General features: G+C 47.7%; 2 protein-coding genes across 3 annotated transcripts in view; both read left to right on the forward strand.

Moving 5' to 3' along the window:
- The first annotated feature begins 1,540 nt into the window (after positions 1 to 1,540).
- On the forward strand, positions 1,541 to 23,946 carry LOC133128555 (Golgi integral membrane protein 4-like). 2 transcript variants are annotated; one of them, XM_061242181.1, is made up of 16 exons: positions 1,541 to 1,614; positions 2,045 to 2,291; positions 11,048 to 11,122; positions 11,229 to 11,278; positions 11,414 to 11,467; positions 11,676 to 11,826; positions 11,980 to 12,062; positions 12,909 to 12,992; positions 15,782 to 15,934; positions 16,435 to 16,979; positions 17,284 to 17,357; positions 17,545 to 17,633; positions 17,795 to 17,923; positions 19,540 to 19,599; positions 20,352 to 20,441; positions 21,250 to 23,946. In XM_061242181.1, the coding sequence occupies exons 2-16, from the start codon at positions 2,105 to 2,107 to the stop codon at positions 21,388 to 21,390; spliced, it is 1,965 nt and encodes a 654-aa protein (XP_061098165.1). In that variant the 5' UTR covers positions 1,541 to 1,614; positions 2,045 to 2,104; the 3' UTR covers positions 21,391 to 23,946. The 2 variants fall into 2 exon arrangements, with proteins under 2 accessions (XP_061098165.1, XP_061098166.1); XM_061242182.1 differs by having other exon boundaries at positions 1,609 to 2,291; positions 17,798 to 17,923.
- A 1,313-nt stretch (positions 23,947 to 25,259) lies between these two features.
- The window catches only part of LOC133128598 (programmed cell death protein 10-like), a 6,331-nt gene continuing 5,977 nt past the window's right edge, over positions 25,260 to 25,613 (forward strand). Inside the window, exon 1 of the mRNA XM_061242242.1 lies at positions 25,260 to 25,425. The gene's annotated coding sequence lies outside the window, so the exon portion shown is untranslated. The remainder of the gene's footprint in view (positions 25,426 to 25,613) is intronic.

The following is a 25,613-nucleotide window of genomic DNA, read 5'->3' on the forward strand; positions in this document are numbered from 1 at the left end:
GTGGCCATTGTGAGATTCGAGTGCCTAGGAGCCCAGTGAGAGGTTGCCTGACTGGTGATTGTAGAGTTTCTGGTTCGAGCCACGGAGCAAAGCACAGGGATGCTGACTTGCATCTGGAGAGATGAAGTCAGGTCTCTAAATAAAAAAGGTACAACTCTGCCATTGGGCCCTTGAACAAGGCCCTTAACACAAAAGCTGCTTTAGGGGCTTTAACCCTGCTCTCTCCCTGACTTGCAATTGTTCTCTCTGGCATTTCTCCCAGGGTCTCCTTGAAAAAGAAAAACTATGTCTCAATGGCGAAATCAAGGACTTAAAAATAAATCTTAACTGAACATAAGTCACAACTAAGAAAGCCAGCCCTTATGGTTGCCTGAATATCACTTTCATAAATCACAAGGAGTTTGTGTAATTATACTTCAGGAATTTTGAATAGTAATGTAAGTACTAATAGGCACACTGTTTAGGATTATTGAATAAGCCAAACATCAATTTTGATGCAAAATCACTGCAACCATTTGCTTTTGACACCCCTGCTCCACCTCAATTCTGCATTAAAGCCAGGTCTGCTATCCTATATTTAAGCTTAGGAGGTCACATTAGGGTGTGTGTGTGTGTGTATATGTGTGTGTGCACGGGTGCACGCATACATGTGTGTGTGTGTGTGTGTGTGTGTGTGTGTGTGTGTGCATAGGTGCATGCATACATGTGTGTCTGTCCATGGGTGCATGTATACATGTGTGTGTGCGTGTGTGCATGCACAATTATTCATTGTCACCCTATATGGCAGCAAAATGGGAAATGCATTGGCATGTAGTTATTAAATTATTCGGCAGTTACTTTCATTCAAAGCGTCGCACAAAAGGTGCTCACTGAAGGTCAGATAAGGAGCAATTCCGTCATGAAGTAGCAACTATCTACAGCCCTGAACATCAAGTCTGCAGTAAGTCTCAAGGCTAAGTCAGTGAAACTACAGATGAGGCTCAAGTGACAGTACGTGTGAGGCAAGATTACAAGAAATGTTAAGAGACAGGATAACAGTGTGAGGAGATGTAGGGACATAATACAAGTGCAACTTTGAAATGCCATGGGGGTCATTCTGTAGAGAAGTGTAGATTGGATGGTACATTTGCGTCTTTATCTAGTTCGTCCAAGAAGTAAACACTAATAAGCACAAAACGTCGGATTATTGAACAAGCCAAACTTGTTTTGTTTTGTTTTGTTTTGTTGCATCAAAATCGGCCAGTTTTGATGCAAAATCTCTGTTTTTGACATCCCGGCTAGCCACACTGTCAGTGTTCTACAGGCGTGCATAACGCCGCTGCTGGCGTAGGTGCCGCAGGGCTTGTCCCGTACAATTCACAGGGGGTCCCCCCTGTCGTCATTGGTACGCAGAGACGCCCCTATAAACTTTTCCCCAATTCATGTGACGGTCAACAGTAGCGCCCAATAGAAAAGGTTTACTCTCCTGGGCGTGGTTACATTCAGCCAGAACCAATTATACCATTGGCGTCTGGGATTTATCTCGTACAGTGTTCCAAAGGGCGGGACTTCCTTCAAGCTTCGTCGTTGGATGGGTTCTGGCCACTTCTAGGTGACACGTAACTAAAATTAAAGGTACCATGTTGGCCACAGTAGAATCGCCAGAGGCAATGCATTTTTAGGAAGTTTGCTCCAGTGGGCGCGATGCGTTTCGAAATACACAGTGTCTCTTTCTCGTTGTTCGTTTTAGGGCCGCTGACAATTTGAATTTTGAAATTTGTGAATTTTGTGAAGTGTGAATCTTCGATTTGAATTTTGCCTACTTTGTTGCAGAAGGGGGTCAGACTTGGCAGCATAGTTTTTTTGGACAGAACCGTAAACTCGGTCACAAGCGATTTCAGTTACATAGGCTAGTTTCTTTTTATAACCTTTAACGTGTATTCATTTTGCTCTCTTCGTTTCGTGAAGAGATGCATTGGTGAAAGTGAAGTTGCAGAAAAAAAAATATTTATAAAAAAAGGAAAGCAGTAAAAAAAAATAAAAAGTTTGTATTCCCACTGTGTAGGGCGACTCGCCTGTAGTCAGCCGGTCAGCACTGGCTAAGGGGGTGGAGGCGCGAGTGAACATGGGGAACGGAGTGTGTTCGCGGAGACAGAAGCGGATATTTCAGTCGCTGATTCTGGTCACCCTGGTCTGCGGGACCGTGTACGCGGGCATGATATCGTACGAAATGCACAAGCAGCTGAAGAGGACCGAGGCGATGGCGGTCAAATATTTGCAGCATCAGGAGTCGCTGTCGGCGCAGCTGCAAGGTAAGTCGCTGTAACCCCGTTAATGCCAAAAACCGCTACTAGCTAGTTTTCGGTCGCGTACACTCTCAGAAATAAAGGTACGAAAAGTGCCTTAAAAAGTACAAATGCCTGTTGCTAGGGTAGTTCCCTATCGATGCGCCCATAGCCAGCAATATACAGCCAAACTAATTTGTACCTTTCTTTGCTGGGAAAACGTAGTCATTTGTACCGTACCCAAGTAGGAGATTAGTCTACTGTACTTTCAGGTTACATCTGGGAAATTCGATCCCCGGAGAACAAAAATGTACCTCCATTGTCACTTTATTTCTGAGACTGTACTGTAGCCTAAAATGTAATACCATCGCATAGTATAATGCGTTTTGTGATGTCACATGTCAGTCTTATCTAAGTTTTATTTGTGACCCCATCCTATTTTTAACACGGTTTGCTTAGGGGAGACTACCCATTATTTTTTATTATTTTATTCTATTGGTCGCCACGTCTTCCCAATGTATCACACACCTCGACTGAGCGGCTGCTGGAGGAAAAGTGCTTAGTTACTGTACTGTCGATTCGTCACGGTCGACTTAGTCTTGACTTTATCTGCAATAGGAATGTAACACTGGGGGCTGTACTTAATCAACATTTGTCCTGTATTTTTATTTTTTATTTTTTTACTTAGAAATAAACTGTCTTATACTTTTAAACTAGGCTACAGTTTGACGCGTTTGCTTTAGTGACGCCAAACTGTCTGTGAAGAAATGAATGCATTTGAATTGATAGTCAAAATTGAGGACCTGTTTGAATCTCAAGACTTTTTATCATTTTGTTGTTGTGTATTGGATTGTACCGTCTGAATCTTACAGTCAGCGGTACAATGTGTCAGTCTGCTTTGCAGGTCTGATCAAATTTAGAGATTAAGTCATTCCTCTTCAGCTTCTCTTACAAATACATGTTTGGATTACTTGCACTGGCAACGTCGTAGTAGGTACAGAAACAATTGACTTCCTGTAAATTTCTATCCTATTACAGGATCTTGGTTTGGCACAAAAGCATGACACTGCTCAAGTGAAAATGACATCACCAACCTATCTTCTCTGCGACTATAATGGAACCAAGGGTCGGGTTTATAGTGTAATAGTGTGTGTGTGTGTGGCAGGCTACATGTAAACACGTCATTTTGCACTGTGTGTGTGCCTGTGTGTGTTTGCGGTACATTTGTGGACCGTGGGTATAGGTGCTATATTGGCGTGTAATATGCACTCTGTGACTTTATTAGGTATTTATTAGACTTTTTTTTGTTTCGGAAGCTCTTCTGCAAACCAGTGTGGTAACATGCGATTATTTAAGTTACTGTCACATTCCTGTCTGCTTGAACCAGTCTGGCCCTTCTCCACTGACCTCTCTCATTAACAACTCTAATTAACAGTCCTGCCCGCACAACTGCTGCTCACTGGATGATTTTTGTTTTTCGCACCATTCTCTGCAAACTCTAGAGACTGTTGTGCGTAAAAATCCTAGGAGATCAGCGGTTTCTGAGATACTCAATGACCATCATCAACAATGGCACTAACAATCATTCCATAGTCAACATCGCATTTCTTCTGAACAACAACTGAATCTCTTGATTGCACACTTTTATGCATCAAGGTTGCTGCCACATGATTGGCTGATTAGCTATTTGCATTAACAAGCTCGTGTGCAGTTCTACATGATCACGTGGCCACTGAGTGTATATTATTGAATGTTATTACTGTTTGCATTAGTACCTTAGTGTGTATTAGACATTAGAACATTTTGTGACCATGGAATTATAATGTTCTATCTGCATTCTGAGTAGTTTTGAGATATTGAGCCTTCCCATCCTAACACTGCAAAACTTAAATGCAGAGCAGTTATTCAAAGTGACAGACACCGTAAAAGTACAATATCAAAATCCTATCAAATTGCCCTGTAAAAATGTATTTATGGCACTATCTCGTTTTTTTTGTCAAAAACGTAAGTTAGAACCTTATAATTCTACGGTCTGGATTTGTGTAGTGTTTGAAAGTCTCGTCTCAGTGTGCAGTAGAGTTCGGCTCAGTTGTGCGCTCTTGGTGTTTTATGGCATACAGGGCGGCCTGTAGCGCAGTGGTTAAGGTACATCACTGGGACCCGCAAGGTCGGCGGTTCAAACCCCGGTGTAGCCACAGTAAGATCCGCACAGCCGTGGGGCCCTTGAGCGAGGCCCTTAACCCTGCATCGCTCCCGTGGAGGATTGTCTCCCGCTTGGTCTAATCAACTGTGCGTCGCTTTGAATAAAAGCGTCAGCCGAATGACAGTAGTGTAATGTAATATCACTGCAGGTCTGTAGAGGCGCTTCCCACTCCTGCCTTCTCCGGTGTCCTGGCCTCCGGGCCCAGCTTCCCGCTCCCTGCGTGCCACGGAATTCCCCCCCCCGTGTCCAGCGTTCCGAGGCTGGGAATAGCAGTCCCTCCTCCGGGCTTCGCTGGCTGTGATTTCAGGAGGTTATGAATAATGGAAATTCGGTCTCGTCCACCCTGGGGGCTGTTCCCACACGCCTCAGAGACGTCATCCTGAAAGCCTGCTCTGGCGCCCAGTCGGTCAGAGCGTGAGGCAACGCGCGCACGGCGCTAATCTTGCTAATGGGAGCGCCGGCGACTCGTCTCCCACCCGCTAATGAGCCGCGGCTCTCGGAACGACGGCCCCTGCGTCCCGGAATGGGACGGGAATCCGGAAACGCGCCTGGTCGCAGAGACGCTGAAGTGCTCCCGGAGAGAGAGAGAGGGTTTTTACCGGACGCTGTGGAACTGAACCGCAAGCCAGCAACGGCTTGCGGGAGAGAGAGAAGAGAGCCAGAGAACTGACCTTTAACTGAACTGATAAACGCCCCAAACCTTTTAATTTTTTTGTCATTAACACTCCCATCAACAGCAAATTCATTTTTTTGCCGATTAGCGCCGATGTATCGACTGTTCTGCCATTCAGCTATTTCCACACATAATGTAAAACGGCCAGCTTGTTCAAACAAGACATAATCAAAAAAATTATTATGACATTGTGAGTGGTGATTTGAATTTCAAAACATTGCCTCCCACCACAATTCCCCACACCTACTCCCTGGTGCCCAGTTAAGTAAACTTCAGCCAGTACTGTAGAAAGGGACCACGTGCAGATTTATGCACTAAATATACAGTGGTGTGCAATGATGATTAGACACCACCACGTTTGTCTAAAAGGGGTCTTAATATATTGCTTCTAAAAAAATGTTTTTGGTGAAAATGTATTGAACAATACTATTGTACACGATGAGAACAAAAAAAATAATTCTCACAATTACATTGGGGTAAAAGTATGGCTAATAAACAGAAACACTGAAAACATAATTTGACATTTTAATGAATGCATGTTTGAAGGCTCGTTCCATGATTGTTGATGCTACACAATTTGTTTAAACTGGTTTGAAGCAAAAATATTCTGCAAAATTACTTCTGATGGTCAGTCGTTCCAGTATTTAAGGTAACACAAACTTTGAGCAGTGTCACAATCTCTCTTGATGTTGTCTGTAGCCGCATTGTAGCCTTACATGATGCCGGTTGGTCACTTGATGAAAAGAATCATCTGGTGACATAAAAGTTATGATTTGGCCCGCTCAAAGTCCAGACATTAATCCGATTGAGCAAATCTGGGATTACTAAAATAAATAAATCTGTTGTAACATCGAAAGAATCTCTCTGGAATGAACTTCAAACCATATGGAATGGTTTAACGAGTGAAGAAACGAGAAAAATATGTGAACGATTAAATGCAAAGCGAAGGGTGGCCACACTAGATATTCACTTTTCTCTTCTATTTTTGTTTTCTCAATGTAGAAAAGAATTAAATACTGATTTATCTTCGTTGTGTTAAGTGTATAATCATCACTGCACACTACTGTATGCTCCGTCGAACAGGAAAGTACCCATTTTTGAACCCACATACAAACAGCAATAATACATGGATAAATTGTGATACATTGTCAAAAGCTCAAGACTGATAATCTATTCAAGCAACCAGAATATATGTATTGGCTCCTACAGGCTAATTTTGTCAGGCTAAAGTATGTAAAGTTAGCTGTTAACGGCCTTAGCATTAGCCAGTTAGGCTAGCTGGCTGATGGGCTGTATGTTCACAAACGCACGCAACGCCTACACCCCACCCACACACATGCCTAACAAAACCGTTTAGCAGTGACTATGATTTGGATACACCAGGTGCTCTTGTGCCTCATTGCTTTATTCTAGTCGGGTTGTTGTGATGTTTCGCATGTAGTAGCCTACATTCACACATTCTACACAGACAAAATAATTCGTTTTTAAAACTTCCCCCCCCAAAAAGATTTTCAGGTGAATCAGTGAAGTGACCCACATTGTGGGAAATATTGCCTTACAGAGGCCAATGTGCTGGTATACAGTATCACAGAAACAATGAAAGGCACCCCAGGGAGGGTGATCAGTTGGAACAGCACTGATCCTAGGGATCTACTATCCTGTAGGTTTTCATTTCAGCTGTAATTGGGCACACTCCCGTCTACTAATTAGCAGCTCGGTGAGATCTAGCTGTTGAATCAGATGTGCTGTGCTAGGGTTGAAGTGAAAACCTGCAGGACTGTAGATCTCCAGGAACAGGGTTGGGCAGCCCTGCTCTAGCTGTTGAATCAGACGTGCTTTGTTAGGGTTGAAGCGAAAATCTGCAGGATTGTAGATCTCCAGGAACAGGGTTGGGCAGCCCTGCTCTAGCTGTTGAATGAGGTGTGCTTTGTTAGGGTTGAAGCGAAAACCTGCAGGACTGTAGATCTCCAGGAACAGGGTTGGGCAGCCCTGCTCTAGCTGTTGAATGAGGTGTACTCTGTTAGGTTTGGAGTGAAAACCTAGTGGGCGGTAGGTCTCCAGGAACAGGGTTGGGCAGCCCCGAGCTAGAAGCTGCCAGTCTTATTTGTAGATCGCCAGCTGCCACTGCCCCTAGAGGTAAACCTACCCCTGTGTTAAACCAAGGCCAGCTGCTCGATTGCTGGCTTTCACAGCCTGTTATAGGAGGCCAACGGAGATCACTCCAGTCCATGAACTGTTTCATCATCTCCCTTAATAGCCCGCCCAGGGCGCTTTTATAGTTTATTAATATCCCGCTTGGAACATTTTCCTTTAGTACTCTTTAAAAAAAGTTTCAAGTGATGGGTCAGGAAATGGATGGCAAGCAAATTTATTTATTTATTAATGTTTTTGAATTATTAGTTTTTTTTTTACTGTATTTGCGTCGTCTGAACAAAGGTGGAAATTTGAGAAGCGGAGCCTTTTGAGGAATTGGTGTCAGTTAGCTGTGCCTCCAAACCAAGACGGGCCACTTTGCAGCCATCTGATCCGCCAGCGAAAGAGGCTTTTAGGCCTAATTTGCCTGTTTACAGAGAGTTCCTGTCTCTCGCTGGGCCTCAGGGCAGGGCTGTGTTGATTGGTTGGAGCCTTTGCCATGGCGATATGTGAAATGTGTGGTTTCCGTGGTGATCAGCAGCACCTTATGGGCAGGGCCATGGGAACGTGGGTGTGTCTTCAGACGTGACCCTGTCCTCTCTGCTCTGTGTGTGGTGCACACTAGCCATGAGCTGTGCCACTCAGCATATGCTCAGTGAGGTCTGTGTGTGTGTGTGTGTGTGTGTGTGTGTGTGAGTGTGTGAGTGTGTGTGTGTGAGTGTGTCTATGTGCATTTGTGTGTATATCCGTGTGTGCGTATATATGCGTGTGTGCATCTGTGCATGTTTGTGTGTGCACCTACATGTGCGTGTGTACGTGCATTTGTGAGGTCGGTGTGTGTGTGTGTGTGTCCATGTGCATTTGTGTGTATATCTGTGTGTGCGTGTATATATATGTGTGCATGTGTGCGTACCTACGTGTCTGTGTGTGCATGTGCATTTGTGTGTATATCCGTGTGTGTGTGAGTGTGTGAGTGTGTATGTGCGCCCCTACATGTGTGTGTGTGTGTGTGTGTGTGTGTGTGGTAATCTCAGAACCTAGTGACTGTCTCTGCCATCAGCTCCTGGGTTCTGTGCCGGCCCTGCGCTGCTGAACTGTGCAGATCTGCCTCTGATGTTCCCTGTGCTTCACCTTTCCTGTGTGCCTCTGTCTGTGAGTGGGCTGTGCTGCCTGTGTGTGTGAGGCAGTACCGCCGTCGTAGAGCTGACTGTGTCTGCTGTACAGTGTGGGCTGTGCTGCCTGTGTGTGAGACAGTACCGCCGTCGTAGAGCTGACTGTGTCTGCTGTGCAGTGTGGGCTGTGCTGTACTGAGTATATGGGCAGTAGGCCCTGCAGACTGTGGTCTGCTGCCTGTGTAGAGTAGACGGCACTGACCGGCCTCAGTGACTGCCACCCCAGTGGGGAATTTCAGCTCTGTGTGTCAGTCAGAAAGGATCCCTGTGTGTGTGTGTGTGTGTGTGTGTGGAACATCTGTGTTTGGATGCGTGTGTGTGTGTCTGTGTATGTGCACACGTGCGTGTGTTGGATGTATGTTTGTGTGTGTGTGAGTTTGTATTGGTGTGTGTGTGTATGTGTGTGTATGCGTGTGTTTGGATGTGTGTTTGTGTGTGTGTGTATGTGTGCATGTGTGTGTGTGTGTTTGTGTGCGTATGTGTGTGTTTGTATGCGTGTGTGTTTGTATGCGTGTGTGTGTGTGTGCGTGTGCGTGTGTGTGAGTGTGTGTGTGTGTGTGTTTGTGTGTGTGTGTACAGTACATATGACAGCCAGTAGCTGTCAGTGTGTGTGTGTGTCAGCGCTAACTCTCCGCAGCCTTGCTCCCACACAGTGGAGCTACACAAACACACACACACACACACACTACAGTTATTGTGTTTCTGCCCCATGACCCCTGATATAGAGTTACCTGCTGGGGCCAGCATGTGGTTGTGTGTGTTTGGACGTGTGTGTATGTGTGTCTTTGTCTGCGTGTGTTTGGATGTGTTTGTGTGTGCGTGTGTGTTTGTATGTGTGTGTGTTAGGGTGTGTGTGTGCGTGTGTTTGGATGTGTTTGTGTTTGTGCGTGTGTTTGTATGTGTGTGTGTTATGTGTGTGCGTGTGTGTTTGGATGTGTTTGTGTGTGCGCGTGTTTGTATGTGTGTGTTTGTATGTGTGTGCGTGTGTATGGATGTGTGTGTGTGTGCGCGTGTGTTTGTATGTGTGTGTTTGTATGCGTGTGCGTGTGTATGGATGTGTTTGTGTGTGCGCGTGTGTTTGTATGTGTGTGTGTGTGTGTGTTTGTATGTGTGTGCGTGTGTTTGGATGTGTTTGTGTTTGTGCGTGTGTTTGTATGTGTGTGTGTTAGGGTGTGTGTGTGTTTGTATGTGTGTGCGTGTGTGTTTGGATGTGTTTGTGTATGCGCGTGTTTGTATGTGTGTGTTTGTATGTGTGTGCGTGTGTATGGATGTGTGTGTGCGCGCGTGTGTTTGTATGCGTGTGTTTGGGTGTGTGCATGTGGTTGCGTGTGTTTGTATGCGTGTGTGTTTGGGTGTGTGTGTGTGTTTGTATGCGTGTGTTTGGATGTGTGCGTGTGGTTGCGTGTGTCTGGGTGAAGTGGTGCTCTGTGGTTGCGTGTGTCTGGGTGAAGTGGTGCTCTGTGGTTGCGTGTGTTTGGGTGAAGTGGTGCTCTGTGGTTGCGTGTGTTTGGGTGAAGTGGTGCTCTGTGGTTGCGTGTGTTTGGGTGAAGTGGTGCTCTGTGGTTGCGTGTGTCTGGGTGAAGTGGTGCTCTGTGGTTGCGTGTGTTTGGGTGAAGTGGTGCTCTGTGGTTGCGTGTGTTTGGGTGAAGTGGTGCTCTGTGGTTGCGTGTGTTTGGGTGAAGTGGTGCTCTGTGGTTGCGTGTGTTTGGGTGAAGTGGTGCTCTGTGGTTGCGTGTGTTTGGGTGAAGTGGTGCTCTGTGGTTGCGTGTGTTTGGGTGAAGTGGTGCTCTGTGGTTGCGTGTGTTTGGGTGAAGTGGTGCTCTGTGGTTGCGTGTGTTTGGGTGAAGTGGTGCTCTGTGGTTGCGTGTGTTTGGGTGAAGTGGTGCTCTGTGGTTGCGTGTGTTTGGGTGAAGTGGTGCTATGTGGTTGCGTGTGTTTGGGTGAAGTGGTGCTCTGTGGTTGCGTGTGTTTGGGTGAAGTGGTGCTCTGTGGTTGCGTGTGTTTGGGTGAAGTGGTGCTCTGTGGTTTGGCCGCAGTGGATGCAGTCGGCTCTAATGGCTCCCTGGTGATACGGACCTTAGCAGCTTCTGTCACAGCTCTAGAATTACGCTGTCATAACACGGAGATACAGTTTCACCAGCGCACCTGAATCCTGTCGAACAGAGAGCTTTCCCTCAGCCTGTCCCTCACACTGCGCAGCTGATGTGGTAATAGTGTTGTACCTGATGTGGGTGATGTTGTATTAGTGTTGTACCTGATGTGGGTGATGTTGTATTAGTGTTGTACCTGATGTGGGTGATGTTGTATTAGTGTTGTACCTGATGTGGGTGATGTTGTATTAGTGTTGTACCTGATGTGGGTGATGTTGTATTAGTGTTGTACCTCATGTGGGTGATGTTATATTAGTGTTGTAATTGGTGTAGGCGATGTTGTATTAGTATTGTATTTGATGTAGGTGATGTTGTATTAGTGTTGTACTTGGTGTGGGTGATGTTGTATTAGTGCACTTGGTATAGGTGATGTTGTATTTGTGTTGTATTGGCGTAGGTGATGTTGTATTAGTGTTATTGATCTTGCCCTCCTCTCTCATTCTCTGTCTCAGTGGTTTATGAACACCGCTCCAGACTGGAGAAGAACCTGCAGAAGGAGAGACTGGAACACAAGAAGGCTAAAGAAGGTAGAATTAGCATTAGCATTACAATTTACTGCAGATATCTGATCTCAGCGCATGTTTGTGCCCTGTGGTTCCAACACTGCCTCTCTCGCTCTCTGTCTCATTGCAGATTACCAGGTCTACAAACTGGAATCACAGCAGACCTTGCACAAGGAGAAGGTGTGTTTGTACAGCGTATGCAGCGCTGTCTTGTGTGTACTGTACAGACTGAAATTTCTTCAGGAATAATTCAGTTATATTGATGTAAAATAGATGTGGGACTTTTACTAATATGAGTATTTTAAATCCGAACAGCAAGATTACAGCAACAGGTTTAATGCCCTGCACGTGCAACACCAGCTGCTGAAGGTAAGTCAGAACATGAGCCTTTCAACCTGAAGCTGTGGGGGTCACACACACACACACACACACACACTCACACTACACGCAGACACACTAATTTGCATTAGCAAATAGCCGCGCATGCTCATTCACATTTTCATTAATTTGTTCATGGCCTTAAAGTTTCTCTCACTCCTCTCCCCCTCTCTCTCTCTCTCTCCTCCTCTCTCCTCAGAACCAGCACGATGACCTGAAGAAGCAGTTCTATGACCTGCAGGAGGAGCATCAGAACCAGGAGGAGGAGCACGGCCGGGTGGTGGACGAACACCGGGACCAGATCCAGAGGGTCCAGCAGACCAAGGAGGAGGAGATCACCCGGCTCAAAGGTGTGTGGGTGTATGTGAGGAGGTGTGTGTGTGTGTGTGTGTGTGTGAGGAGGTGTGGGTGTGTGTGAGGAGGTGTGTGTGTGTGTGGGTGTGTGTGGGTGTGTGGGTGTATGTGTAACTGCAGTGTGTAACTGCAGTGTGTCTCTCACACAGAGAACTCGTATAACCTGCGGGAGGAGAACAGGCAGCTGAGGAAGGCCCATCAGGACGTTCACTCCCAGCTGCTGGACACGCGGGTGAGGCACGGCCCAGGGGCTGCTGGGTAATCACCGTGGGGCTCAGCGGTGCGGTTACGGGTGGAGAAAAGGGGGGCTCGGGTACAGGTGGGGTTACGGGTGGAGAAAAGGGGGGCTCGGGTACAGGTGGGGTTAGGGGGGGTGGAGTTAGGGGTGTGTGAGCTGAGGAACAGACCAGGTTTGTGTATGCATGGGTGTACGTGCTGTTCATAGCTACGTATATGCACTGTGCCCCCCCCCCCCCCCGCTCACGTTATGTGTGCATTTTCTGACTGTAGTACTGTTTCCCTGGCTCAGTGCACTGTGCTCAGGTGTGCTCAGGTGTGCAGGCCCACCGCTGGGTCAGTGCGCTGTGCTCAGGTGTGCTCAGGTGTACAGGTGTGATCAGGTGTGCAGGTGTGCTCAGGTGTGCTCAGGTGTGCAGGTGTGCTCAGGTGTGCAGGCAGACCGCTGGCTCAGTGCACTGTGCTCAGGTGTGCTCAGGTGTGCTCAGGTGTGCAGGTGTGCTCAGGTGTGCAGGCAGACCGCTGGCTCAGTGCACTGTGCTCAGGTGTGCTCAGGTGTGCTCAGGTGTGCAGGCAGACCGCTGGCTCAGTGCACTGTGCTCAGGTGTGCTCAGGTGTGCAGGTGTGCAGGCAGACCGCTGGCTCAGTGCACTGTGCTCAGGTGTGCTCAGGTGTGCCGGTGTGCAGGCAGACCGCTGGCTCAGTGCACTGTGCTCAGGTGTGCTCAGGTGTGCAGGTGTGCAGGCAGACCGCTGGCTCAGTGCACTGTGCTCAGGTGTGCTCAGGTGTGCTCAGGTGTGCAGGCCCACCGACGGTGTGCTTCTGTCTCGTTCCCCCTCAGCAACAGCACAAAGACCTGAAGACGTCTCACGACAGGCTGTCCGGCCTCCTGCAGGACCACAAGAATGCGCTGGCCGTCGCCCAGGTCAGGCGGGGGTGGGGGGGGGATCTCCCAGCTATAGTTTCATTCACTGCTCGCTGCTTCAGTGAATGAAGAGTAGAGTGCATTCCACTAATGAAACATAACACTGCTGTCTGTGTCTCTCTCTCTCTCTCTTTCTGGCTCTCTCTTTATTTCTCTCTCCCTTTCCATCTCCTCTTTCTCTGTCTCTCCGTTTTGCTATCTATCTCTATCTTTCTCTCGCTCTTCCTGTATTTCTCTGTCACTCCCCTCCCCCCCCCTCTCTCTCTCTCTCTCTCTCTCTCCAGTGGCTGTGCTTGGTTTAAACTATTTTATGAGTGATTAAAGTGATTGAACAACCTGATTAAATTCTACTCGGAGGCAGACTTTGTTTAAATTATCCATTTGAACGGATTAACTTGAGCATTAGAAAATAAAGGTCATTACTCACAAAACTTTTTAATTCTTTGCGTTTTTCTAAATATATATTTAATTTACAGACATAGCCTTGTGATTTATAAATAAAAAAAAAATGGTGCTTTTCCAAAGTAGTGCTTTTTTAGAGGAAATGGGGGGGGGGGGGGCTATGAAGAATTGAAGAGTTTGTGAGTGCTGGCCTGTCGTTACTTTCTGAAGCAGTCTTTTATAAAATGGCGGAGGGCCGGTTGAGGACTGAATCGGTCACCTGTCACGGCTGTTCTCTCCGCCGTGGCGTAGCTTCGAGGTGCCTGCATTCGGTGGCAGTCACCTTCTTTGACAAATCAACTGGAAAACGGGCGCAGGGTCTGGGAGGAGGGGCCGCGGGACGGGGGGACGAAACAAGTGGCGGTTTGGGTTTTTTTTGGAGGTGTTAGGACCCCGGCTCTCTTGGGGGATAATCAAAGTCCGGGACAACGCAGGAACTCACCCGAGTCTGCAAACAGTTTGCCCGCCGGGCCAGCAGGGAGACCCAAACCGAAACCCGAAACAAGTTCACAGCACAGCGACCTTCAACACGCTGGCCGTATGGCCTGGCTTAAATACCGTCGGAGGCCTTGGCTTATCTGTGAGGGCTTATCTCTTTCCTACAGGATGACCTGGGTTTTGTTCGTCAAAGTCATATGCTTTTAGTCTGGCCCGATACCTTGTGGCGCCTTGCTATCCTCCCAAGGCCCATGATCTCCAGCCATACAGTTTACAACCTGAGAACTAAGCCAGGCCTCACCCGCGATACAACCCTGCTGTAAAATCCAGCTATGACCATCGGGAAGCTTGAGATGGCCAAGTTGGTCATAAAGCTGGGTCTAGCTGGACATGAGCTGGTCTAGCTGATCATAAGCTGGTCTAGCTGGGTATGAGCTGGTCAATCAGCTTAGCCAAGTTGGTCATAAGCTGGTCTAGCTGGCTATGAGCTGGTCTAGCTGGTCATAAGCTGGTCTAGCTGGGTATGAGCTGGTCAACCAGCTAGTACTTATAGCTTGTCTGAGCTGGTAACTGGTCGACCAGTTTCAAAACAGAGCTTGAGCTGGTCAAACCATGTCAAGCTGTTCAACCAGCCACCAGCTGTTTCAAAACCTAGCTTGAGCTGTTTTTCTGTTGGCAGAGAAAAAACATTGCATATACATCACACACGCTTAACTACTGCACTGCAGGCCGGGGCACCATAGATATTCAGAATACTAGATCAAACAGCCCATCCTGCACTGATCCAGTGCTAACCTCTGTGTGAGCAGCAACCAAGCTTTCTATATAAATTTAGATTTCATATATACCTGTGTCTGTCGCAGGGTGCTATATCAGCTCCAGGATGTGGGTGAACTTGGCGTGTGAGCGAAGTTCAGGTGTAACAGGCGGCCATGTTGTCTCCTCCCTGTAGATGGCTGCTGTTGCATTGTGGTCGCCTGTGCGTTGACCCTTGACCCCTAACCTCCCGGAGCATGGTGCTGATGCGGATTGGCTGTTGAGAAGAGGCTGATACTAACCTTGGCCTTCCCCTAACCTTTCCACCTGTTCCCCAAACCCGCATGCTGCTGTTCCTCCATAACACGCAAGGTTATTCTCTCTCTCTCTCTGTTCCTTTCTTCCTGCATTAAGAATTACTACTTACTACCTGATGTTATTTTTTCTGCTAGCATAATGCATGACTGTAGAGTAGAATGAGGCTATCCCCTTCCTATGGCCGAAGAACAGAACAACAGAATATCCCTGTCTTCTTCATGAGATGAGAATATAACTGTGTTTTTTGTTTTGTTCTCAAAGAATAGAATATCACCATATCCACTGTAATAGTGGTTCTGAATCTATGGCCTCTGACAGCTCCCCCTGGTGGTTGGTTTGACAAACGTACAGTTTCTATGAAAATGTTCTGGCACTGTGCAGCTACTGTGTTTATATTCAAGGCTTCAGTCAAGACCTGCCATTTAATACATACAAGTCTTACTCTGTTTCAATTTGAAGATCTTCACAATGATTTATAGATTTGAGGGGAAATCGTTTTGGGAATCATTGCTATTCTTTCTTGATATGCCCTGGGATGTGTTTACATAATGCTAGACTGTCTGTTCCTGGAGATATATCATATGACTGTGTACTTATAGCTTTTTTGTGTGGCCTGATGAGTAAATGCATAGAAAACCAAGCTCAAATCTGGGATAATTTATGTACAAAATCCAACCAATCAAAAGCAACGAGTGGCTCCCAGTGTAGTATGTCAGTCATTCATCCTCAGAAATGGCGTCTCTAAACACGTTTGTTATGTTGTGCGTGTGTGAGGCGACGCACACAGCTGAAACGTTGTGAGAACGTTGTTCTGTGGTTGTCTCTCTGCGGCAAAGGTCCAGGTGCAGGAGCTGAAGAATCTGAAGCAGGTGCTGAACGGGAGGCCCAGTTTAAACCTGGCCCCGATTCAGAGCCCGACCCCCGCCCCCGCCCCGCAGCGCGCTGCCACCCACCAGGAGGAGAAGCCACTCCACGAGGAGGAGATGCGGGTACGGCACGGCCGTCTGTCCAACTTAGCGGGACTCTGTCTGTCTTGAGTGCACTAAAAGTCCACTTTCTGTCACATCAAATCAAGTCAAATCAAATCAGTTTTAGTCGTAGAGCGCTTTTTACAGAAAACCATTCACAGAGTGGTAGAAAAAGAGGCCTGAACCCCCAAATAGCAAGGAAACTGTTAAAATCCCACAAATGTTGATAAAAAAAAAGAAACAAAATAAATAAATAAAAATCTCGGAAGGAATTTAGAGGGGGAGCCCATCCTTTGCTGGCCGCCCCCAGTGTAAAGTAGGGCTAGAATGGATGTACCGTGTGGCACAATCAGACCACAGCTCTTCAAACACCTAATAAGGAGCCAGATGACCCTTCTGGCTGCGTTGCGTCCTTGGATTTTGAGTACTGGCATGAGACTAGATGCTACACAGCCAGGGTACGGTCAGTACTGACGCACCGACTCCCGTAAACGAGACGCTCTCGCCTCCTCTACCTGCAGGTTGACCTCCAGGAGGAGGTGAAAGGGCAGGTCAGCCAGCCTCAGCCTCCGATATCCCAGGGCGCCGTGCAAACGGAGGCGGAGGAGCACGGGGAGGAGGAGCAGGTGCCCGAGGAGCAGGTCCCCAAGGAGCAGCAGGTTCCCGAGCAGCAGCAGGTGCAGAGGGTGAAGTCGGCGTACGAGCAGCAGCAGGAGCAGCAGCAGCTGGCCGCCCAGCTGGCCGAGGAGCGCCGGAACCTCCAGGCGCGCCAGGAGGCCCTGCAGCAGCGGCTGAGGGACAGGGAGCAGCGGCTCCTGCAGGAGCAGGAGGCGCGGGACCGCGGCGTGCGCCAGCGGCAGGAGGAGGAGCAGAGGCTCCGCGAGGAGCAGGAGAGGGCTCAGCTCCTGCGGGAGGAGCAGGGCCGGGAGCAGGACCTGCAGGAGGAGCAGGAGACGGAGCGGCACCAGCACGACCTGCAGGAGCGGCAGCAGCACCGGCAGGAGCAGGAGCAGAGGGAGGTGGAGGTGGAGCGCCACCAGCAGCTCCTCCAGGAGCACAGGCTCAGGTCAGGGGTCAGGGGTCAGGGGGTCGGGGGGTCAGCGTGGGGTTCACAGGTCATTAGGGCAGAGGAAAGGCGTCAGGGTCACGGTGTGCACACGGCAGGTCAGAGAGGCGTCAACCTGTCCTTCAGGCTCTTGCTGGAGAGTCCCTGTCTTCTGACGGGGGAAGAACTTGTGCCAATCAGCGAGTGCAGGCTGCATTCTGCATTCCAGCCATGTGTTTTAAATCATGGTTATCTCCATCTCTCTCCCTGATTCTAAATAGTGTTTCTCTCTCCCTCCCTCTCTTTCTCTCTCTCTCTCTCTCAGACACAGGGCTCAGTATGACCATGTGGATGCAGACAACGTTGAGGGTGAGGAAGTTCCTCAGAAGGAGGGAGGAGGTGAGTGTGTGTGTGTGTGTGTGTGAGTGTGTGTGTGTGTATGTGTGTGTGTGTGTGTGTGTGTGTGTGAGTGTGTGTGTGTGTGTGCACGTGTGTCCGTGCACATGTGTGTGTGTCTGCGCGTGTGTTAATGCGTGTGGAATGCGTTTCCAGTTGAACTGTCCTGTGACCGTGTGCTCCATGACAGAGGCGATGACCCCCCCGCACCCTGCGGAGGAGGAAGAGGAGGAGAGGCACGACGAAGGAGCTGAGCTACAGCCGGAAGGGGAGGAGGAGGTGTGTAAGCACAAACTGCCGGCAGCCATCTTGTCCTTCACAGTCACGGCAGTTTTGAATCTGTCGTGCAAAGCCCAGAGACTGAGCTTTCTGGTTCTGCCCCCGCTACCCCCCCCCCCACCCTAACCCTAACCCCCCCCCCCCCACCCCTCTGTGTCCAGAAGCCAGCAGAGGGGGACCTGAACCCGGAGGACGACCCCAACAACCAGGGGGAGGATGAGTTTGAGGAGGCAGAGGAGCACCAGGATGGGGCAGCCCCGAACCGCCCTGCCACTGACGAGCAGCTGGTGGTGAGAGCGCAGGGGGAGGGGCTGATGACACGGGTCAGAAGGGGGAGGGGTTGATGACACTGGTCAGAAGGGGGAGGGGCTGAAGACACGGGTCAGAAGGGGGAGGGGCTGATGACACGGGTCAGAAGGGGGAGGGGTTGATGACACGGGTCAGAAGGGGGAGGGGTTGATGACACTGGTCAGAAGGGGGAGGGGCTGATGACACGGGTCAGAAGGGGGAGGGGCTGATGACACGGGTCAGAAGGGGGAGGGGCTGATGACGGGTCAGAAGGGGGAGGGGCTGATGACACGGGTCAGAAGGGGGAGAGGCTGATGACGGGTCAGAAGGGGGAGGGGCTGATGACACTGGTCAGAAGGGGGAGGGGCTGATGACACGGGTCAGAAGGGGGAGGGGCTGATGACACGGGTCAGAAGGGGGAGGGGCTGATGACGCGGGTCAGAAGGGGGAGGGGCTGATGACGCGGGTCAGAAGGGGGAGGGGCTGATGACACTGGTCAGAAGGGGGAGGGGTCTGAGGTGGTCAACCAGCATGGCCAAGCTGGTCATAAGCTTGTCTAGCTGGGTATGAGCTGGTCAACCAGCATGGCCAAGCTGGTCATGAAGCTGGTCTCGCTGGATATGATGGTCAAACAACTAGTGCTGGTAGTTTGTCTGAGCTGGTAGCTGGTCAACCAGCTACAAGCTGTTTCAAAACATAGCTTGAGCTGGTAAATGTCAAACCATGTCAAGCTGCTCAATCAGCTAAGCTCTGTCGAGCTGGTCTGAACTGGCCTAACTACCAGCCGTCTCAAAACTTGAGCCGTTTCCTTTTCAGCAGGGTTGCCTAATGTCTGGCATTCACTGGTATTCCTTTACGTCAGCAGCTAGTTAAGGCCTAGAGAACAAGGTGTGTGGACCCTTTAGCCAATCAACATAAGAGTCATGACCTGACCACTTCTATACCTATCACAGATCAGTATTTTGTACTCAACTTTGTCATACACACCTTTAATTTCTGACTCATTTATGTCCTCTCCACCTCCATGGCTGAAGTTGATTAGATGTTTCACTGATATCAAAATGCTTGGTAGGTTAAGATGGAGGAAAAATCTGAAGCATCTCTTGCAGTTCCGGTGTGGAGTTTCCTAATACATCCTGATAGGTTCAGTAGACTGTTGTCAGGAACAGTTTCTGACACACAGAAGTTCCTTGGGCAGTGAGATATGCCTTTCTGTCTTTCTTCTCTCCCCGGGGAGAGTTTTTTTTTTTTGGCTAAAACATGACGGTGTTAGGGATTTTTAGCATGAGCTAGCCCTATATTAAAGACATTTTAATGCATGAACAGTGACTTAGAATTTTTGTCTGTATCGAACGCCTCTCTGCTGGTCTGGGCACCAGAGTACGTAATTCTGGGGAAAGCTGTATTGACATTGTTACAGTCGTGTGTTTAACCGTGTTAACGATGCCGTGGACGTCAGGAACTGAATGGGCGTCTGTCTGAAACGCCACATTTCGACTTCTCTGAATGCGCATTCTGAAAGGACGTTGTCTCCGCAAGGCCACAGAGAGAGGCTTTGTGCTGGGCTGGGCTGAGGGACGTTTGTTGCCACGGTGACAGTTGTCGTGGCTTGTTGCAGATGGCTGGAAACCCAGACCAACAGGAGGACGAGCAGTATGAGGAAGAGGAGGAGGAAGAGGTGAGACCTGTCGCTCTGAAGCGCGCACGCACGCACGCACGCACACACACGCGTACAGAAACGTAAGGCACACTCACGAGCTGTTACGTTTCACAGTTGTCTATGTCCACGGCTTGCCTCATGATTTAAGTACTGCGGGTCGCTGGGTCAGATTGTTGAGTAAAATGTTAATAACTCTCCTGGTGTGCGTGTTTGGAAAGGGGAGTGCATTCCCTCCCCTTATTCACTTAGCTACCCTGCAAATAACCAGAAAATAAGACGAACCCGTATTTTAGTCTGACATTTAGACCTGAAACATCATTTTTATTACTTTCTTGCTGGATAAGACAAAAAGATTAGCAATGAGGTGAGACAGTTTGACTCATTTCAGGATTTTCCAACGGGGTAGGCAGAAAGTTAAAAACTTAAAACAAGCTAAACTTTTACACATGAGAAAAAACAAAAGTCTCATTACAAAACACTGGATAAGACAGACTTATTTCCAGTGTACGTGTGAAAGATGCACGCGCACACACACACACACACACACACACACACACACACACACAGGCTGCCCATGTACAGTACATATTAAAGATTTGTGTTTCTCCCAGGGAGGTCTGTTTAAGGGAAAACCTCATGTTTTGCCCTCCCTGGAGCATCAGTCCTGTTATTCATGTGAAACGCGTGATTAACCTGGCCGCACAGGGCCCATATAACATCCGGGACGGTTCCCGTGGCGCGGTGGAGATAATGGGCCGATTGTTCCTCAGGTCCAGGACAACCTGCCAGACAGCCCGCACAGGGAGGAGGAAGAGGAGGAGAACGAAGAGGACCCGTACAACGATGTGAATGGCGAGACTGTGAGTGTCCCGCTGGGGCTGACGGAGGCCTACTGCACCCCTCCTGTACCCCTACTGTACCCCTCCTGTACCCTACTGTACCCCTCCTGTACCCCTACTGTACCCCTCCTGTACCCTACTGTACCCCTCCTGTACCCCTACTGTACCCCTCCTGTACCCCTACTGCACCCCTCCTGTACCCCTACAGTACCCCTACTGTACCCCTCCTTTTAACCACAAGCATCATGTTCCTTTTAACCGCAAGCATTGAACTCAGCATTCACCATTCCAAAGACTTCTCTCCGTAATCATTCCAGAATGTTCAGTTTTTCTAGCATTCCGAGTTCTATATGAGTCTTTGGCCTCCATGTACATTTGAATGCTCTAAAATAATAGACTTTTGTCTTTAAGCTGTACTGTGCTGTTGGCCAAAGATTCATATAGAACTCGGAATGCTAGAAAACAGAACATTTTGGAATGATGACGGATAGAAGTCTTCTGGAATGGTGAATGCCGAGTTCAAAGCTTGTGGTTAAAAAGAATGCGATGCTTGCGGTTAAAGGGAACGCAATGCTTGCGGTTCAGGCTACAGGCCGCTACAAGTCGTCCGACAAAACCCAGCTCCTGACGAGGCGGTTGGTGCCTCGCATGGCAGCCAATCGCCCGTGGTGTGTGAGCGTGTGTATGAATGGGTGAATGAGATGCATCAGTTGTACGGCGCTTTGGACAGAGGCGCGATATAAATGCCAACCATTTACCATTTACCCCTTTAATGGCGTGTCCCTGTTCTTACGGCTCTCTCTCTCTGTCTCTCTCTGACGCGTGTCAGGTGGAGACGGATGGGAAGAAAGAGCCGGAACATCAGGACAAAGCCGCCCAGAAAGAGGTGGAGAACTACGAAGAGGACGAGGAGGACGTGGTGGAGGGCGGGGCCAGGGACACGCGGACCAATCGGAGGGCAGAGATGTGAACGGCTGCCAGGGAGACGTAGTGCCTTCGCCGAGACACGCCCGGCTCCTTCATGTGGCCATCAGAGCTTCTTTTTTTTTTTTACCATTTTTATTATTATTAGTAATATTATAATTATGTATTTTTTCTAAAGAAATGTCTTTTTTGTGAGGTGGAGAATCTGTTCAAATCGGTGCTCTTGTCCGTCCAAGAGGGGGAGGAGGTGACCCTTGAACTCAGAGACAGGCGTTAGACACAAAGGGGGTCAGACACGCTGTCCGTGCGTCTGTCCGTCCGTCTTGCTGTTGGGGCTTTCCATGCGACCGTGGAATAGAGAGACTGGTGTTTGATGGAAACATGTTGTCACGGATAGGGTTTTTTTTTTTTTTTTATGGATAAAAGATGTCATTTTTAAAACGAAACGTGACCGTTGTGTTCATGCATTTGTATGAAAAGGTCCCACGGCTGTGCCTTTGGTACGAGATACCCAGCGGATTTTTAAACTTTGAAGCTTTTAAAAACGACGTCTGAAGTGTTTCGAGACTGCTCCTCGCCCCGTACGCTCGGAGAGCCGATGGGACGACCCGTTCCTACCCTCCCCCGGTCACCTGACGACGCGGCGCACCTGTTCCCCGGAGGTCCCTGGCAGCCGACCGTCGCCCCGTTCTGTCGCGGAGGAGACGCTGCACCGGCGAGAGCTAATCACAGAAGACAGGCCTCTCTCATCTGACACTGTTAAGCTGCACTGCCCGTTTGTGTCATGCTTCCAGGCCACTCTTGAGGAGTAGGTTTTTTTTGGAATGTTTTTTTTTGTTTATATTTTCTTATACATATATATATCTATATATATATATATTTTTTCTAAATTCTAAATCAGTGTTCTAGAACTCTGGAATTGTTTTCCATTACGAGTAGTGATTGTTGCATCAGCACTAGAATGTACAGTTTAAGAACGTCTAATTTCTGATCTCATACCTTAATGGGTTAAACAGCACAACAGGAGTGTTGGGAGGGGGGCAGAGCTCCCCTGGGTCCCGAGTGCAGTCCATTGGTCAGTTGCAGAATGTTTCCTCACAGACTGCCGATGGTCCCACATCTTTATAACGCCACCGTCTTGCAGGCTTAATCAGGTTTAATCTCCACACCGGAGGGATTTCTGCCGAATTCAGTCTCTCCTCGAAAATAATTACTTTCATCCATCAGCTCTGAGCTGGGAATTGGGAGGGTCTGCCACACTTTGCCCACTCTCTCGTTAAACTTCCACTGCCACACTGTTGCTGAGCTGTTGTAGCAACATAATCCCTTCTCCAAAAAAAGAAAAACTCTTTAGACTTGGCAGGATTCGACTTATGTTACTTAAAACATCTGTAAATGTCAAAAACATCCCAACTGCCCGAAGGAGTACATTTTCCACCTCCACAAGTTCTCGACGTGAAGTATTAATGGAAGAAGAACCTGCTGCCTTGAAGAACCTTCTTTTGGATTACACACACTGGTGGAGAGCTTTACCCTGCTGAAAGAAACTGCTCAAACTAGGCTGCGTTTGAAACAGCTGGTAGCTGGTCGACCAGTTCAGACCAGCTCCCAGCTCAACATGGTTTAGTCGGTTGACCAGTTCAGACCAGCTCCCAGCTTGACCTGGTTTGAAACAGCTGACCTGCTAACAGCTCAGACAGCTACCCGCACTTGCTGGTTGGCCAGTTTATGATTAGCTTGGCCAGATTGAAAATTGAGCTGGATTTTACACTTGGGTATGCTACGGACACTAAATCAACAACACCGGATAATTCCATACAAACCCCGCCAATGTTCTTGATGTTTTCCTATCCTTTTTTTTTTTTTTTGCCTTTTTGTAAGGCATAACCGAATGAATGTTACTTATCAGATTATTAGGCCTTGCCGACTCTGATACCTTTGCTGTCCGACTCCACTCCTTAAGTGGGTACTTTACTGTTACAAATGACCACTGACCACATGTGTGCAGTGTTGGGAAGCAACAGGCGGATCTGTGTCGTGCTGTGAGTCATTGACTTGAAGAAATCGAGCAAGCGACTTTGCTCCCTGTAGGAAAACACTGTAAATTGAAGTCAGTGAGTCACTGATGAAACATGACGGCTCCACCTACTGGGGTACCTGAAGACACGGTCTCCCATCACTAATCGTGGGTACTATTAAGTGTGTCATCATGAAGATGTATGTGTTCAATATTATCTTTTGTTCTTTCTTGAGACAAGGGACGTCGTTGCAGTGAGTATGAATCTATGCACCTGTACATTGAGAGCAACATCTGAAGCTTTCATTATTAGGGGGTAGCAGAATTCAATGGTCATGTGTGCCTTTCTTTGTTTTGTGTTAGTTGTTTCTCATCAGCTATGCTACAAAATTGATCAATCAATCATCCAATCAATTGTTTATTTACTGCTGTAAAATATATCAATATAAATATATACATTTTGTACATAAGTTGTCCGCAACTGGGGAGATTCCGCTATGTCTGATTTTCAAAAAGCTTTGTATTGAAAGTGCTCGTATGTGAAGAGCAGTGGATGGTTAAATAAAGTGGGTTCATGTGCTATTGGTTCGGTGTTTGAAACCTCTCGTTCATCCACACTGTGTGTTCTGTTCATCCACACTGTGTTCTGTTCATCCACACTGTGTGTTCTGTTCATCCACACTGTGTTCTGTTCATCCACACTGTGTTCTGTTCATCCACACTGTGTGTTCTGTTCATCCACACTGTGTGTTCTGTTCATCCACACTGTGTGTTCTGTTCATCCACACTGTGTTCTGTTCATTTTTAGATTTAAACTCCGTTTTACTCCATTTTGAATTTATCCACCCTTAAACCTACCAATCTCTGTCATCATGTTTGGGGTTTTACCGTCCAGAAATAGGTAGAACTTCTAGGATAACATATTGAAATAAAATGACCAAGATACATCACTACAATATGTGGGCAAATAAAATATTGCCAGTTTAAACATTATGTATTTTTTAAAAAGCACTTTTTGTGACATGTTTACATTATCATTATACTATCCAAAAAGTTAACATCATTTGTATGTATAGCCTAGTTATACAAGGGCCATTGCTAGTGTGTCGCCAACTAACTGGCAAATGCAGTTTCCTGCAACCTCCTCTCGCACTCCGGGTATGTAGCCTACCTCCTTATGGAAAGTATCCCTCATGAATGTTTCATTTGGACTTTAACCTTCACTCATCTGTTCAAATGCATACATAATATAACCAAAATCAACAATAGTTTTACGAGCACGGCGTGCGCAGGGAATAATAGTGGACGTGACTTACTCGGAGTCTATTTCGCACACCAGACTTTTACACTCTACCCCGTTTAAATACGAGTAAATAATTGAAAGCTTTACGCTGTGCCTGTACTGACAGACTTAATGCGAGGGGCCGCGGTGCAGTCTTCAGTCAGCAAACGCCCGTCTCAGTTTCCCTCCGAGCCAGATAAGTGTTCTAAAAGTGACGTTGTCCATACATCCCTGAATTTGTACATAACCTAAATACTGTATTAATATTGTATCTTGTGACGCTTGAACTTGGATTCCTTTGGAGCGAATTGCCACCAACATATTTTTGTCAATTATCAAATGCAAAAGTATTCCCAAAATGAACGTTACTTGCAAATGAACTCACTTGATTGTTTCAGAAATAGCGAGGAAATAAAGTGGTCTTTACGCTTTAGAATTTAACAGGTTAAATAAACAGAGCCTGTGCGCAAACCATGAAGCATTACGGGATACGTATTTCTCTAAGAAACAGATTTTCTGCTCTAAAACGACGGAAGCACCTCAAAAGACTACAATTCCTGTTATATCCTACGTCACCGTGGAGTCTTGTGTGGTGCAAACTGATTGGATCTTCGACGGAAACGCTTGCCTCGTCAGCGAATCTTTTGCGCTCTACTATTTTTGTGAAAACTTCCTTCTTCGAGTCGAAAAAAGCAAACAAGAAGGCTGCTAATATTAGCCGTCTGGTTTGTATATCGACCAGAAAACATCCTTAAAGTACTTGAAAACGGGAATAACACCAGGTATGTGTTATACAATCACTTAGCATGCTAGCAAACCAGATAGACTATACGTTTCTGTAAACTCACGTTTGTTTCCCCCATCGAAGGCTAGTTTCTAGATAGTCACCTTGCTTGATTGGTTTGATGGGAGCTAATTATTGGCGTTAGCTATGCTTGCTTTGGTCTTGAACTTGGCTAACTAACGTAGC

This window comes from Conger conger, chromosome 5 (genome assembly GCF_963514075.1).
Source record: "Conger conger chromosome 5, fConCon1.1, whole genome shotgun sequence".
In the NCBI taxonomy this organism is placed as follows: domain Eukaryota; kingdom Metazoa; phylum Chordata; class Actinopteri; order Anguilliformes; family Congridae; genus Conger; species Conger conger.

Bases quoted from the DNA above. Each gene is read 5' to 3' on its own strand.
- LOC133128555 (XM_061242181.1), top strand. From the start codon at position 2,105: ATGGGGAACGGAGTGTGTTCGCGGAGACAGAAGCGGATATTTCAGTCG. The intron at 11,279-11,413 runs GTGTGTTTGTAC...AAATCCGAACAG, and splicing joins AGACCTTGCACAAGGAGAAG to CAAGATTACAGCAACAGGTT. The intron at 19,600-20,351 runs GTGAGACCTGTC...ATTGTTCCTCAG, and splicing joins AGGAAGAGGAGGAGGAAGAG to GTCCAGGACAACCTGCCAGA.